The 15,877-nt window shown below is 29.9% G+C and overlaps 5 protein-coding genes across 7 annotated transcripts; 3 read left to right on the top strand and 2 right to left on the bottom strand.

Moving 5' to 3' along the window:
• Positions 1-662: 662 nt before the first annotated feature.
• On the bottom strand, positions 663-3,226 carry LOC132913051 (heat shock factor 2-binding protein-like). Its single transcript, XM_060970993.1, has 7 exons — positions 3,049-3,226; positions 2,759-2,917; positions 2,409-2,595; positions 2,216-2,334; positions 2,029-2,133; positions 1,699-1,964; positions 663-1,631 (listed from the first exon to the last, which is right to left on the bottom strand). The coding sequence occupies exons 2-7, from the start codon at positions 2,813-2,815 to the stop codon at positions 1,310-1,312; spliced, it is 1,056 nt and encodes a 351-aa protein (XP_060826976.1). The 5' UTR covers positions 2,816-2,917; positions 3,049-3,226; the 3' UTR covers positions 663-1,309.
• A 105-nt stretch (positions 3,227-3,331) lies between these two features.
• LOC132913031 (delta(14)-sterol reductase TM7SF2) lies at positions 3,332-6,954 on the top strand. Of its 2 annotated transcripts, XM_060970938.1 has the most exons (10): positions 3,332-3,663; positions 3,909-4,083; positions 4,200-4,386; positions 4,469-4,603; positions 4,682-4,752; positions 4,827-5,190; positions 5,270-5,568; positions 5,646-5,899; positions 5,975-6,099; positions 6,184-6,954. In XM_060970938.1, exons 2-10 carry the CDS (start codon positions 3,934-3,936, stop codon positions 6,465-6,467), a joined length of 1,869 nt encoding a protein of 622 aa, XP_060826921.1. In that variant the 5' UTR covers positions 3,332-3,663; positions 3,909-3,933; the 3' UTR covers positions 6,468-6,954. The 2 variants fall into 2 exon arrangements, with proteins under 2 accessions (XP_060826921.1, XP_060826919.1); XM_060970936.1 differs by having other exon boundaries at positions 4,469-4,752.
• Positions 6,955-7,012: 58 nt separating this feature from the next.
• On the top strand, positions 7,013-8,154 carry LOC132913062 (proteasome assembly chaperone 1). 2 transcript variants are annotated; one of them, XM_060971015.1, is made up of 5 exons: positions 7,013-7,233; positions 7,305-7,369; positions 7,473-7,636; positions 7,709-7,904; positions 7,972-8,154. In XM_060971015.1, exons 1-5 carry the CDS (start codon positions 7,136-7,138, stop codon positions 8,151-8,153), a joined length of 705 nt encoding a protein of 234 aa, XP_060826998.1. In that variant the 5' UTR covers positions 7,013-7,135; the 3' UTR covers position 8,154. The 2 variants fall into 2 exon arrangements, with proteins under 2 accessions (XP_060826998.1, XP_060826996.1); XM_060971013.1 differs by having other exon boundaries at positions 7,305-7,384.
• On the bottom strand, positions 7,791-10,604 carry LOC132913048 (cyclin-K). Its single transcript, XM_060970988.1, has 7 exons — positions 10,455-10,604; positions 10,026-10,264; positions 9,808-9,939; positions 9,554-9,717; positions 9,248-9,420; positions 9,017-9,163; positions 7,791-8,818 (listed from the first exon to the last, which is right to left on the bottom strand). The coding sequence occupies exons 2-7, from the start codon at positions 10,242-10,244 to the stop codon at positions 8,421-8,423; spliced, it is 1,233 nt and encodes a 410-aa protein (XP_060826971.1). The 5' UTR covers positions 10,245-10,264; positions 10,455-10,604; the 3' UTR covers positions 7,791-8,420.
• A 702-nt stretch (positions 10,605-11,306) lies between these two features.
• Positions 11,307-15,492, top strand: LOC132913025 (ribosomal protein S6 kinase 2 beta-like). The gene is made up of 12 exons (XM_060970924.1): positions 11,307-11,823; positions 11,930-12,127; positions 12,214-12,295; positions 12,529-12,689; positions 12,767-12,873; positions 12,952-13,129; positions 13,215-13,380; positions 13,458-13,613; positions 13,681-14,189; positions 14,277-14,515; positions 14,588-14,849; positions 14,925-15,492. Exons 1-12 carry the CDS (start codon positions 11,692-11,694, stop codon positions 15,051-15,053), a joined length of 2,319 nt encoding a protein of 772 aa, XP_060826907.1. The 5' UTR covers positions 11,307-11,691; the 3' UTR covers positions 15,054-15,492.
• Positions 15,493-15,877: the final 385 nt, after the last annotated feature.

The raw sequence follows: 15,877 nt of genomic DNA, 5'->3' as shown, positions 1-15,877 counted from the left end.
GCCCCCACGTGGTCTTACCTCACGAGCTTGCGCAGCTCGATTATCGACGCGACAGTTGGTCGGTATTGCATGCACTTATATCTAGCCCTTTCGTCCTACCTCTGTCCTCCTTTTTCCTATTCTTTTCCAATTTTGTCTATCTCTTCATGCGGGATAATGAAACATACAGATTTTTTCGTGTTACTATTTCTGTACGTGCCGCGTTTTTCTTTTTTTATTTCTCATGGGAATCGATGAATGAGATTTTCCTTATCACGAATCATAACTCATATCAACATTTCGTTCTGTGACAGCTAATTCAATACAACAGTTTTCCAATTTTTCTCTTTAGTATAAAATGTAAACAAAGAATCGCGGTTATTTTTTAAGATACATTCATATACTCGTCGGGTTCAAGAAATTTTTTTATGGAAATATAAAAGAAATCGGTTGGACTCGAAGGATGTAGCAAGGTTAACGACGAATATAGTTTGTTTTCTGCTTCTTAGTGAAACTGGACTTTTAGTTTGATATTTAGATTAATTTATTTACAAACATATAACGCAATCCACATCTTACTATATGTATCGATTTTGTCATATATCGATCCTACATGGTTGGTAGAAAGTTGCAGGTACATACTTACCTACTTTTAAACGATTCTATAGTTACAATTTAAAGCGTTCGTGTAATTATTTGATTTATTGGAACAGAAGTACATTTACGAGTTCAAAGCGTTCAAAGTTTGCCTCGTACAAATCAGATAACTGTAGTTTTATTGCAACTTTTGGAGTTGGCTCAATGAAATTTAGAATAGCATGTTTACCAATTATGTGCCAATTATTTGCGTTAAATAAGTTTAACTCTGATATTTTCAATGAAATCTTTAATTTAAGAAAAACTACTTACTTTGCGTTTAATCACCGTTTTTTCGAGGTGTAAGTCCATAAAGTAAATAAACGTCGTGTCTATTGTATTAAAAACTACTTGTATAATTATTTTAATTAATCAGAAAATACTTGTGCGCTCGATTAAGTTTTACTATTCAACCGTGTGCATAATCGATTTTGTACTATTCCGTATGTTATTCCGCACAATTGCTTTTATTTTGTAGCTGTATAAGGCAGATCGATATTCGACAGTTCTCAGACTAGTCACGAACACGTTCTAAAGATATATTCTGTTGTTTGATAGCGACGCAATTGTAAAATAAAATCTTTTAATTCCCATTAATCTAAAAGATTAGTTACATAAACAAAAATTCCTTTGTTATTAACAAATTTCAACTTGAGCTTATCGAATGGGAAAGAAAATCCTGATAGTCACGCGCTCAATTCATACGAATAAATTTCTGTGAATCTCGCAACTGTTTTATCACTTGTTTCGCGACTGTACTCATTTCATTTTTGTTCGAAATAGCGATATCTTCTATTTTGCTGATCGGTAGGGTGGTGATTAAGTCTTGAATGTATTTGGGATTCGTTAAACCATATGTCATCGAATGCAACACGCGCAGACAGAGGAACTGTGTCTCATCTGGTAACGAATTGTTCCTCAAATAACAATTTAACACATCGCTTACTCGTGACTCGAAAAGATACTGCAGCCCGGTTTTATTCATACTGACATTATAAAATGTCATCAGCATTAATCTATAAGAGACACGACACGATTAAAAGTACGAATGATTTGTTAATTTGCCGGTATTCGCAAAATTACCTCTTTAGTGATAAGGAACCTTGCGAAAGTGGCAAAGTAGGCATGAGTTTCATCATTTTTTGTACGAAAGCTCTACCATTCGGATCAGTCATTAAAAATTCACGTCCCTCGGGTGTTGCAGATATATTTGTTACAATGCCTAACAAGCCAATTATAAACTGATATTCGACGTTGCATGTGGGGGGGAAAGCATTTCGATAAGTGTTTATAAAAGCGACGAAACTTCCGTCTGTTATCGATAAAAATTCGCCGATCATGTGCTGAAACTATAATGAACCAATTAACGCGAAACTATACTGTTCATTGAATACCGGAATTAACAGTATTTACCCCAGAAAGCCAAACGTCGACAATTTCTGGAAGGCGAGATGCACGCCATGTTAAATTACCTAAAACTGCACCCAAAGTTGCACAGTATGTACTTTGATTTAATATCTAGAGAGAGGGATAGTAAACATATCTATTAACATAATGAATGCTAATGAATATTTTGTAAATTATATTATAGCCAAATCACTTGTTCTCTTAGGTATTCTATTTCTTCCTGTGCCTTTTTGTTTCTGTCCACTTGCTGTTGGAGTTGACTGTGCAATTGTTCATACTTTAGTTCTATGGCTGAAATTTTCTCTTTCTCTTCTATGAACAATGAAATCATTAAAAAATGAGACGTTATTGTTTTCTTTTGAATAAAAAACAAACAGTATGTGTACCCTTATTTATTAGATCATTAAATGATTTTGGAAATGAAGAAATAAGATCCTGAATATTTTGACCATCTTCTATATTTAGTTTCTTTAAATCTATATCTAATCCACAATTAACAAGTGCTTGTGGGACGTCTGTTACAAACTTATGGATGCTTTTTTCAACAGTCTTTAGAGTATCATCCACAGAAACCTGAAAAATATTAATACGCTTATATTACATGGATGCATAGTTCCTTTAGTATCACTACCTTTTAACAGGCTTTCATATTCTACAAATCTCAACATAGATATAAAAGGATCCATGTTAATCGTTCTTTAAACATCAAAGAAATATGAAACCAATGTGAATTTACCAAAAATTGCTTTTCATCTTCTAAATTTGTTTGTTTTTCTTCATCATCCTTGTCCATGATTGTTTAACTGAATTTTGTGTTGATGCAAGTAATTCTCATGTATGTTTAACGGATTGATATCAATGAAAATACTTTCAGCATGTTGACAACTGTCGTAACCTGCATGAAACATAAATCGTTACAGAAAGTGGGAAAATTCAAACATCAGCGCGGTACAATTTAAAACATATAATAAGTTCAGATATAGTTAATTTGTATATGTATTTCATAACAGATGATTTTACCGTTACTTATAAATTATTTTCGATTGTAATGCCTCTTTCTCACAAACGACAAAAAAGATTAAAACTTTATTTCTTTGATTATAATTTCTTCAAATAAAAAAGGGATAAAAAATGTAATATTACATATTACTAATTTCAGTCAACATCTAGCCAAAATAAGTTTTGTACATGAGCGTACTCAAAGAAGCGATATATTTGATGAAAAAGATTATATTGCTAATAAAATAAAAGTGAAGATTTCGTTTTTTAAAGTTCTGAAATTAATATAAATATTTAATTTAAAGACATCGTTTTAGAATAGGAATTGAGTTTGAGTTTGAATTTTATTTTTCGTTCGATACATTAGTGTTACATCAATATTGCTTTCGGTATGAAACACGCTTAAATCTTATCTTCTTTGTAAGGCCATCATAAGCTAACTGACACAACGGATGTAAGTATATATTTAGTCTCGCGTGGCCTGCATTTTATGCATCTCGGAACGCTATAGCGTGTGTGCGTCTTCGTATTATGATGCAAAAAAAAAGCGTTAATTATAACCTTACGATTAGGAGTTCTCTTATTTTTAATCTAACTCGAATCTCATTAGAACATATTGCTGTAATCTGAGTAAAACTGCACGTAAGTTGTAAAACTGTATTGATTAATATCTTTATATATTAGAACTTAATTCATGAATCGTTATTATATGACAGTTTTTGATCGCAAGAACTGCGAACAAAATTTCATTTACTGTGTAATATGAACAATAGTACAGTGTTTGCAGCTTTTCCTTTTTTGTAGATACAGTTATGCTATATAAAATTAAAGGTTGAACAACATATTTAATGCATTTAACTATTATATAACGTAACGATGTTTTACAGATCATTATTAATTTTTAGACACAATATGAAGTTTTCAGAAGGAGAAGAAGTACTTGTAAAACATCCAAGTACTGATAGATACCACAAAGGTAAAATATTAAGTATAAGAGGTGAACGGTATAAAGTACAATTTGAAACAGGCATTGAACAGTATGTTCATTCAACTGATATTAAGGTACCTGTTTTGTTAAATTTAAGCTATTTTATATATTTTACATATTTAAATTTTCTCTACCTCTTTTTCTTTTTTACTACTTTTTTTCTTTCTGTATAATTTCTTCAAAATTTTAGATGAATAGGCCATCAAGAAGTACAACAAGAGCTAGTAGTAAAAGTAGAAAAAGTCCTACTAGATATTCATCACTCAGAAAATCTCCACGCAAACGTTCACCTGGAAGATCTCCATCTGTAAATAGACAGTCTACAAGGACTCAAAAATTTGCAAAAATTTCTCTACCACGAATAGAAATACCTAGGGGTAAATATATTGTTACAAATAATCTGCTATTTCTTAACAATATTATTAAATGAATTGACATTTTTCTGCATAAAATGTATAGATATGCAGGATAATGGCAATACTGACAATAAAAAGAATATAAATGATGACGAACATTCTGTTGAATCAATGCCTCTTCAATCGCGATTGAGAGAACTAGGATTAGTGACGCGTAGATCAATGAGATTGTTATCTGGTACGCTAAAACCTGAATCAGATCATAAAATGGTTTTATTAACGAGAAATATTAATCGAGCTGTCTCACTTCCTATAGAAAGGAAGAGTCAAATGCATGATTTTAGCGTTGACGTGAAGGAAAGGGGACATTCAGTACAAAGAGATCAAGTAAGATTTTTGTGTATTGATTATTGTATATTAAGATAAACATTCTATGTACATTTATTAATATTTGACTTCAGGATTTATTAAAAACTATAAATTATGAAAAAGATGTAGATATAAATCCACAAGTAATAGAAAAACGAAAGAAAGAAATCAGCATGGTTAGTGAACCACAAGAATGGGGAGGATGGTTTGGAACCCTTCTTCTTATAGTTTTATCACCCGTGATAATGATACTACCGCAATTAATGTGTACAAAAGATGAATGTATACTTGGATATCCTAAGATACCAACAGACGTAACGTTATACGTAGATCTTAGAATTTTTACTGCATATTTAGGTCTCTTTTTATTTGTAATAATTTTTTCGACTATACCGATTGGACGAAAAATTGATGGACCACAAAATAGAATTGGAAGATTACAGTATCGTCTAAATGGTGACTATTCAATATTTAAATTATTCATTTTCAAGAAAAATTATATGAATGAAATTATTATTTCACATACTTCTTTTAGGTTTTTTATGCAGCCTTTTATCAGTAATCATATTTGCTGCGTGTATATATAAAGAACTAGAAGTCACTGATTTCGTTATACAAAATTCTGTACAATTTTCAATTAGCGGTTGGATTCTTGGAACGATTTTATCATTATTATTATTTGTAAAGGGTGGCAAAGCTCCTGTAGCTAATCTAAACATATATGGATCTACTAACAGTGTGATATATAATTTTTGGCAAGGGAGGGAAATAAATCCACGAATTGGTCCTGTGGATATCAAAATAAATCTTTTTCGGACTTCCATGATAACAATAGTAATAATCATTCAAAGACTTTCCTCATCTGTAAAAATGTATATTATAAGATATGCACGATTTTATTTGAATTACAGATTCTCATAAATTTGTCTATTATGATAAAAACAATTGAAGAAACGGAAATGTATAGCTTAGAGCATCTTAACATAGGTGTTATATTAGGAACTTTACTGCAAATAATTTATGCGATGGACGCACTTTTCTTTGAATCTGCAATACTAACGACTTTTGAAATAATGTATGAAGGAACTGGTTACATGTTATGTACCGATTATATGATGTACCCATTTTTATTGGCTCTTACAACAAAGTACATGTTATATCACAAGTAAGTACTAAGAATAAAAAATAGCAGTACATCATGCCACTGAAATTTTATTGAAACGTGTTTCTTCAATTTTAGAACACAATTCACTTATCTGTTTGTCTTTCCTATACTTGCGTTTATAATTGGATATTTGCTATATAGAATTAGCAATTTACAAAAGAATGAGTTTAGAAGAAATCCTTTATCTCCATCATTAATGCGTAAATACAAAATCATCTTACATTTAAATCAATATTAACATTACAAAATTAATTTTTCATATTATTTGTACATTTATTTTGTAGACTTAGAAACCATATCAACCACCCGTGGTAAGAAGCTTATAGTATCTGGATTATGGGGTCATGTAAGACATCCGAATTATTTAGGTGATATAATAATGTGGTGGTCAATATCGTGTATAAGTTTGGCACATAATATTTTGCCTTATTATTATGCAATTATATGTACAGGATTGTTGATACATAGAGCAAGAAGAGATAATGAACGTTGTAAAATGCGTTATGGTTTAGCTTGGGAACAATACACGTCACGTGTTAAGTACATGATTTTATATCGTATATTTTAGAATATAATATGTAGAGAATATTAGCAAGGCTACCTTTAGATACCAAAATATGTTATAAAATTGTACCTTTAAAAACTGCAATGCTCATTATTTTATAGAATATTTTAGTCATATTAGAATCGTTATATAGAATCCATATACACACGCAACACACACGTGAAACAACAAATAGGGTCCAAATCGGTGGAATATAAAACCAAAAGGAATGATTGTATAACATTAAGCACTAAATTTAAGCATGTCATTTCTTTAATTCTTTAAAGCAATGAACAAAGTGTGATTATCAAAACAGTACATTTTAGACATAATTAAGAGACATTGTTGATATAAATATATGTAATATAAAGTATATTTCTATTATAAAGACAATTACGTGATGTAAAGATAAAACATGATGTAATGAACAAATTGAAGTAAGAATTTTTATACTTTTTATACAAAAATGTACAATTGACAAATAAATAATTTTCTAATAGCTGCGTTAAAATTATATAAGGAATAGTTGTTTTCAATTGTATCCAAAATTTAATGTTTTGAGATGCACTCGACTGTATAATTTTTTCCAAGGTTGTTGCCTAGTATGGCTGTGACCTGTGACACAGCAATAAAAGTATTCTCTTACAAACAGGAGATGTTTTACAGTGGTTTCTATTAACTTTGTTGATAAAATGGCAAGTTTTTTCGGTGAAGTAGTATTTCCAGTCTCAAGAGCGTTTTGGGACGATGAAGATGAAAATAAAGCTACTGACTGTTCAGTTAATCAACCGTAAGTCTTATTTTAGTTAAACATAACCTTTCAAGTTAAGTATCTCAAATACTTTTTGGAATATATTTCAGCGAATTTTTTGTTCAGTGGTTAAAAACAAAACCATCCAGCATTGATACTTTAATTGTAATTGAAGGTGAAATGTTAATCGGTAATATATACTAGTAATTATAATCGGTAATTATAATATTAAAAATTTAATATTTTGATTGTTATAAATGGTTTTAATGATATTGTAGATTTTGTAAAAGAATGTTTGTGCCCAAACTCAGAAGAAGTATGTTTCGTGGAAGATGAAAAACAAAAAAAGATATATACAACTTATCAAGTTACTGATGATATTTATTTAGGTATTGTATCTCCACATTTTGATGTAAAATTGTCAGGCAAATTTGTAGAAAAGGTAAGAAAATTTAACTTAAATTATAAAGTATATAATTATAGTAATTTGCATTAATTTTATTAAATTTATTAGATGGGTGATATTATATCAAGTGCAAAAAGTATAATTTGTATAACATGTTGTCATATATCAAATTTCAAGAAGAAGGATATACCAACAGTACCTTCTTTCTTAAGGATGTTGACTACAAAAAGTGGAGAGAATATTTGCAAATCGAAAGAGCCATACTTAGAGCAGCCAAATATTATATATGGAGTAACAGCAGGAGGTTAATATTCAAATAATACAAACTATATTTTCAGATAAAAGTTCATTAACAAACATACATGTTTCAGTATTGTCATATGCTCAAATTATGGAACTACCTGCAGTTTTGTATGTTTTATATACAGACAGTATTGTATTGGACTCATTATCTGCAGAACCGCTTTTAAAATTATTAGCAAATTATGCACCATTGCATGCTGTTACATTTTCTGGAAAAAACTTTTTTAATAAAGGCAACCTTTACATGTAAATCTTTGACTGACTTTCCCTTAGAAGTTTTGTATTTATATTTCCTTATTTAAATTATGAATTGAAACGCATAAATATTAATAATATAAAAATTTTATAATTAAATATTATTGTTAATTGTAAACTTTACATATTTACAATATTTACAAGATTTAGATTACAAGACAAGATTCAACTATTACCTCTTTGATAATATTAACTTCAATTACAATAATGGCGTTTACACACAAGCAAACATTGTATATTTGGTCTTATAAATTTCTATGTGTTAAGGTTGCGGTGGATAATACGCACGCGGTGTAGGTGCTGGAGGTACTGGATTATTTGGAGGGAAGTATGACGCGTTTGTAGGATAAGGATATGGTTGAAACGGTGTTGGGGTTGTAGTAGATGTAGGCGGTGCAGGTCTAATGGTACCAGAGGAACCCATATGATGCATCGGTGGGACAATGTGATTCATTGTGTTTACAGAAGGTGGAGGTACAGAAACATTTGCTGGAGGAAACGCTGGGGGATAATTGATATTACTATGTGCAAAATTGGTCGGATATGTTTGAAAATGCGTTGGCACATCCATTGGTTTTATTGCATCTGTGGTATCTGTAGTTAAACAACCATTTGCAGAGACTGCAACTGCTTCAACTTTAGTAGCCTTGCCTGGTGTAACTAATACAAATATTAATTAAATTAAATTTAAATTAAAGATTAAAATATAATTTTTCATTACAAATGAGACAATTTTTCATCACAAATAAGACAATTTTCGTGTACATACATTAAATTTAAATTAAAGATTAAAATATAATTTTTCATTACAAATGAGACAATTTTTCATCACAAATAAGACAATTTTCGTGTACATACCATTTGGTGTAGTAGATGTTGATTCTGTGGAAGGTGCTATTATAGCTCTATCTCTACAAGGCTCATTAGATGGTGTTAAAGGTGGTGAATCTGGTGGCTTTGTGTTATTTGCTTGTGAATACAAATCTAATACTTGATGACATATATCTGAACAAATAAATCAGATGTACTTTTCATATTGATATATTCTAAAAAATGGTTTCTTATTAGGCTTCCTTCTAGACTTATTACCTTCTAGAAGATCCATAGTAACATCCTCAACAAACATATCCCACCAACGTAAATGTTTTGGTAATCTTCCATTCCAATCTACCACTTCAAATTTGCTAAGCTTCCCTGCTAAATACATGAGAGCAACAGCAATAATTTCTGGTTCCCATTGCAATGACAATGTTGTACACAAACTATAAAGGAAAAAGAATAAAGATTATATAAACCTTTTAAATCGATTTAAAAGTAATAAGAAAACACTATTATATATATACCTGTCTATATATATATACCACTATTATATATATATATATTATATATATATACCTGTCGTTAACAAATGTCCAAGCCATTTGAACCATCTTCTGCAATTTATTTTTATCACCTTTAAGGCATTTTGCATATTTTAGCAAGTAGCTATATGGATGTTCAACTTGCAAATCAAACTTTATAGTTTGTAGTAAAATTCTTTCTAACGTTATGACCTCTTCCTAGAAAATTTATAAGAAGATAATTTTACAAATTACATTTCAAGGATATATATCCTTAATAATAATAAACTATATAGTTTATTGATTTACCTTTGGATCCTCTCCAAAAGTCATCAATTTTTGTTCAGTTAATAAAGACTTTGCAGTCTTAATTATATCTTTGCATTTTTTGGGGGTTTCTTCTACTTTGCCTGCTAATAATAAACAACAGGACGCAGTTACCTATATGAGATTTAAAAAATAACATAAAATATTTATTTTCCCCAGATCGATAAAAAAGAATGTAATATTTATTATTAAATACTTACATATCTTGGGAAGTTTTTAAATGAATGAAACATATAGAATCTATGGAAGTAAACAACTCCAGTTGCCATTGTATTATATCCTAAATCCATTTTAGTTCCTGTATCAATAATAAATCTGGCCCCTTCTTTCCTATATCTGCATTCTGTTTCATAGTCAATTCCATCTTGAATGGATGGTGTATTTCGTAGCTCTTTCTTCTCATAATACCAGCACGGCATTTTTATTGCACTTGAAAAGACTAAAACACATAAGTAAACTTTATATAAATAACACTTCACTTCACTTCACAGATTATATCACATTAGAATAAATCTTTTCTACACTGAATATAAGTTTACATAAATGATAATTTAGCAATTATTGTTACACAAAGAAATTTCTAAAAATTATACTATTCCATAAACTTTATAGTAGGTTAGGATACTTACTAATGTTTGATGTTTAAGGTATTCTCTTTCTTTCACTTGTTTAGATGTTTTTTATTATATATAATATTATGTTATACATATATTATATATACTTTCTATATTAACCCGTTTAAGTTGTTTATTATAAATAAGAGTAAAGAGTAGTGTCCTTTGCAAAGTGTAACATTTGCAAAATGCTATGACTAAATGAAGAGAGGTCGGTTTACGTAAAGCACGTACACTATACTACTATAGGGACTATTAAGAATTATTTTAAAATTTAAAATTAATAATAACAGAAATATTATTCGTTTCGTGAAGATAAATTATTTTATCCTCACAAATAGTTATTCAATTAATATTTCTGTTATTATTACTGTATCTACACATATATGTACACATATATGTAAATACACACACACAAGCACACACACAATACACAAGTATAGTGTAAAGTTGAGAATAGGTATTATTAATTAGTATATATATATATTATATATATATTAACTTAGGCTTATTTGTACTGAAAAATCTCTAGAATAATATTGCACTGTATTACATACTTTGAAAGTACGCGACTATGGGTAACCCTTTATCCGGAAGAAGGGAGTGCCGCTCTTTTCCGGAAGTATGGAAGTTTAAATTTTCTTCTCTTTCCGCGCAGAGTTCTTTTAGCGGAAGTGAACTTTTTCCGCTCGCAGTTCGACATCTGTATCTAGAAGAGAGAAATATATAATTTTATATAAAATTGCATCACTTGTTAGGTGCCAGGGATATTTCATGTGAACGTGTCTTACAATATATAGAATGAATGTTTTATACATCGATTTTATTTCATTAAAAAATGAAGTACAATTTTTAGTAAAAGAATTTAAATTTAGTTATAAAACAATTGTATTTTTTTTCTTCCTTCATATTTGTTTGAATATACTGTTATCGCATTATATATTATCTATATCTTACAAATACATTTCCCAATCTATTTTGCTTTGTTTGTTGACAAATCAATAAAGTACATATAAAGGTGACTTCTTAGACCAACAATACAGGAACGTAAAAAGGACAGTCGTCATACAAAACATTGAAACATCGGTTTCTAGTATATATTAACGGTTTAACGCGTTATCTGTGGTCAATAAGTACCAGAGTATATGTCATAGATGCGTCTATCAATTTACCGCGAATATCTATAACGTATTACATTTTGAGGGTGATCTACGTCGCGCTCTTGTAACATAACTAAACTAAACGTTAATTTATGACGACCGCGCACGCAAGAATATTTTACAAACATAACATCTACAATTTCACAGATAATAACACAACGTCGAATATAATGCCGTTGGCGAATTTGACAGTTCCTTGGTCTGAGCAACATGTGACTGAAAAGGTAGTATTTTTATATTTATTAAATACATCGATTAGTGTTAAAAATGTGTTATTAATTCTGTATTACAATTGTAAATTTATGCACTGTAACCAATTTAATTTTTCAGCACGACGTAGATATACTTCCATCAGAGTCCCAAGAGGAAGTAGGAATAACTCAAGAAAATGTAGTTGAACCACCTTCGAATGGTTGTTCTGAGACACATGAAATAGAAGTACGTGAAGTAGTAAGGGATGGACATGAAAAAGCAGATCCATCTCAATTTGAACTGCTTAAAGTTCTGGGTCAAGGGTCTTTTGGCAAAGTATTGAACATTACAATGAATGAAAAATAATTTTAGATATAATCAAGTGTAATTATTTAATAATAAAAATTCTTGTGTTAAATCAGGTATTCCTTGTGAGAAAGGTTGTTGGAAAAGATAGTGGGACAATTTATGCTATGAAGGTATTAAAAAAGGCAACATTGAAAGGTGCTTAATAAGTTAAATATATATAAGTATGAGGGTAGCTCTGAAGGTTTTAAAAACTGAGGACTGTTGTAATGAAACATTGATTTTAATTATAAAATAAAAAGATCTTTTTATTGCTGTGCACATATTTTTTTATTAAAATTTATAAAAGGAATTTTCAGAGCAATTCCTCTTATATTGAAAATTATTTCTTTTTCTTTTTAAAGTGGTTTAATATTTCAATATTAACTCAGTTCGGGACAGAGTTAGAACAAAAATGGAGAGGAACATACTGGTAGATGTTGAACATCCATTTATTGTGCGACTACATTATGCATTCCAAACAGAGGGCAAACTCTACTTAATTTTAGACTTTTTAAGAGGTGGTGATTTATTTTCAAGATTAGTTAAAGAGGTATACAGTTTATAGTATTAGTAATTTTATGATATTTTTACAACTGTATTGATCCACTTTTATAATTATTGCTCTAGGTAATGTTTACTGAAGATGATGTAAAATTTTATTTAGCTGAACTTGCTCTTGCATTGGGTCATATACATAAGCTTGGAATTATTTATAGAGATCTCAAACCAGAAAAGTTTGTATTATATCATTTGTCAATAATTCAACCATTATAAAGCTATATAAATTTTAATATTCATTTTGTTTATGACAGTATTTTGCTTGATACTGAAGGTCATATTGCTTTAACCGACTTTGGTCTAAGTAAGCAGCCTTTAGATGATTGCAAAGCATACTCGTTTTGTGGTACTATAGAATATATGGCACCTGAAATTGTGGATAGAAGAGGACATTCATTTGCTGCAGATTGGTGGAGTTTTGGTGTTCTTATGGTTAGTTGCATATAAATGATATGACGACATATATATATATATATATATACGCCAGATTGTATTTAAACAAATTCTTAACTTTCAGTTTGAAATGTTAACTGGAGCTCTTCCATTTCAAGGAGCAAATCGCAAAGAAACAATGACACAGATAACAAAAGGAAAACTCGGAATGCCACATAATATTTCACCAGAAGCACAATTACTCCTTAAAGTATTGTTTAAAAGAAACCCTGCAAACAGACTGGGATTTGGTATTTATTTGTAGTGTTCTTTAAAATACAAAAATAGCTATTATGCTATATTCATTTATTATTTTCATTTATTTAAGGCGGAATAGAAGAGATAAAAAACCATGTGTTCTTTGCAAAAACCGATTGGGATGCGCTTTACAGAAAAGAAATAAAACCGCCTTTTAAACCAGCTGTTAGTCAAGAAGATGATACATTTTGTTTTGATAGTGAATTTACATGTAAAACGCCCAAAGGTAACGAGAATTACTTAATTCTGTATAATTTATGTTCTAAATGAGTAAAGTTATTATAATATTTTAGATTCTCCTGGGGTACCACCAAGTGCTAATGCTCATGAATTGTTCCGTGGATTTAGCTTTGTCGCGCCGTGTCTTCTTGAGGATCACGTGAAAATTCCTGAATATAAAAACTGTGATAGCCTTAGCGCAACTTTCCCAACTTACGTGAGCCCTATCTCCGTGAATGATGAATATGAGTTTAAACAGGAAATTGGTAAAGGAAGCTACAGTACTGTTTATTTAGCTGTTCATAAAGCTTCTAAAGCAGAGTATGCTGTGAAAGTAATTGAGAAATCAAAAAGAGATCCTACAGAAGAAATAGAAATTTTGCTCCGATATGGAAGGCACCCGCACATTGTAACTTTGAGAGCTGTTCATGAAGATGATAAACGAGCTTATCTTGTACTTGAATTATTGCGTGGTGGAGAACTACTTGATCGGTTACTACAAAGACGTAATCTCACAGAAAAAGAAGCAGCCGAAGTGATGTACACAATAGTTAGCGTAGTCAATTATCTTCATGAAAATGGAGTAATTATCTATTTAGTCATCATCTCTTACGTTTTGTATTCTACCATGTTGAGTTTACTGATTAATTTCGGTTTACGTAATCAATAGGTTGTTCATAGAGACTTAAAGCCATCTAATATATTGTATTCAAAGTCGGGGGGTGATCCATCGACACTTTGTTTATGCGATCTTGGTTTCGCAAAACAGTTACGAGCGGAAAATGGTTTGTTAATGACTCCTTGTTATACTGCAAATTTTGTAGCACCGGAAGTGTTAAAACGCCAAGGATACGATGCAGCGTGTGATATCTGGTCACTTGGTGTTTTGTTATACATTATGTTGGCTGGGTAATTAAATCTGATTACGTAAAATTTGAAAAGTACGTATATTAAATACTAGATTACATTTCTATATTTTAGATATACACCATTTCGTAATACTCCCGGTGATAGTGCAAGAGACATATTAGATCGTATTGGCCTCGGCTACATTGACGTTGAAAGTGGAATATGGCATCAAATTTCGAATGAAGCTAAAGATCTAGTTAAAAAAATGTTACACGTTGATCCTAATCGGAGGCCTACTGCAGCTGCCATATTAAAATATTCATGGATTGCTAATCGTCATCGTCTTCCACAGAAAGTATTACCTGATAGTTCTAAGGATCCACATAGCCTAAAGGTATATAATATTTTCTTCAGATACATTTCAAGTAATCATGATTAAATTAATAGCATAAATTGAACATATTTTTAGAGAGCAGTAACAGCAACATATAGAGCGATGTCTAGCAGTCCGAGGTCGCCTCATATCGGACCTGTTGTCATGTCTGCATTGGCACGACGAAGAACACAAGCCAAGCCTACTGGTCCTACCGAAGTTTGAAACAACTGTGTTTCTATTTTGTCAAAAAGTAAAGGCAAGATACGAAAAATTACGAATTATGTATGTGATTACGTATATGAAAAGACTATATTTTTTGTCGACATAAATTTCTAGTATTATTTGTGCAATGTTCAAATGTAGCTAGTATGTATCAATTTTATAAAAATTATTCTTTATTCTGTTATTCATATAACTTGCATCACTAAAATCATCTCTATCCTGGTTAAAATTTGTGTATGTGTATAGAATAGAAAATGTGTGTTTAAATCCATATTTTCAATTTAAATATAATATAAGAATAGAATTTTAAATCTTATAGTCTGTATTATACATGACTACCATTTCAATATTAAAAATAATATAAACTATAATAATAATATAAATTTATGAAAAATATCTATATATATATATATTTAATAAAATGTAAAAATGAAGTATATATCTATTTTGATTTTTGATCAATATTTTTATTTGTTAAACATTAATTGTATATAATAAAGTATGTTTTACTTAACCATAGTTAAAATGATTAAGTAGTTGATTTTTAAGTTTCACATTCTATTTTTAATCGGAATATACCCGGATAAATACTTACGTAACTAATATTCAATAATGATAATCTTATTTCTTAGAAAATTACGACAAGTATACAAATAAGTATGATTTATAATAAATATTCAAATATAATTCGCGTTTGTTATCAAAATAAGAGGTATTATTATATACGAAAAGTTCATTTTCAAATGCAATAATTTTTAGATTCATTATATATTGTTTTAAATGCATTAGTAAAATAAACAAACCATTTTTTTAATTATTCCCCT

Source organism: Bombus pascuorum, chromosome 12 (genome assembly GCF_905332965.1).
Source record: "Bombus pascuorum chromosome 12, iyBomPasc1.1, whole genome shotgun sequence".
NCBI lineage: Eukaryota > Metazoa > Arthropoda > Insecta > Hymenoptera > Apidae > Bombus > Bombus pascuorum.
This window is presented reverse-complemented; position numbering and strand designations above follow the sequence as displayed.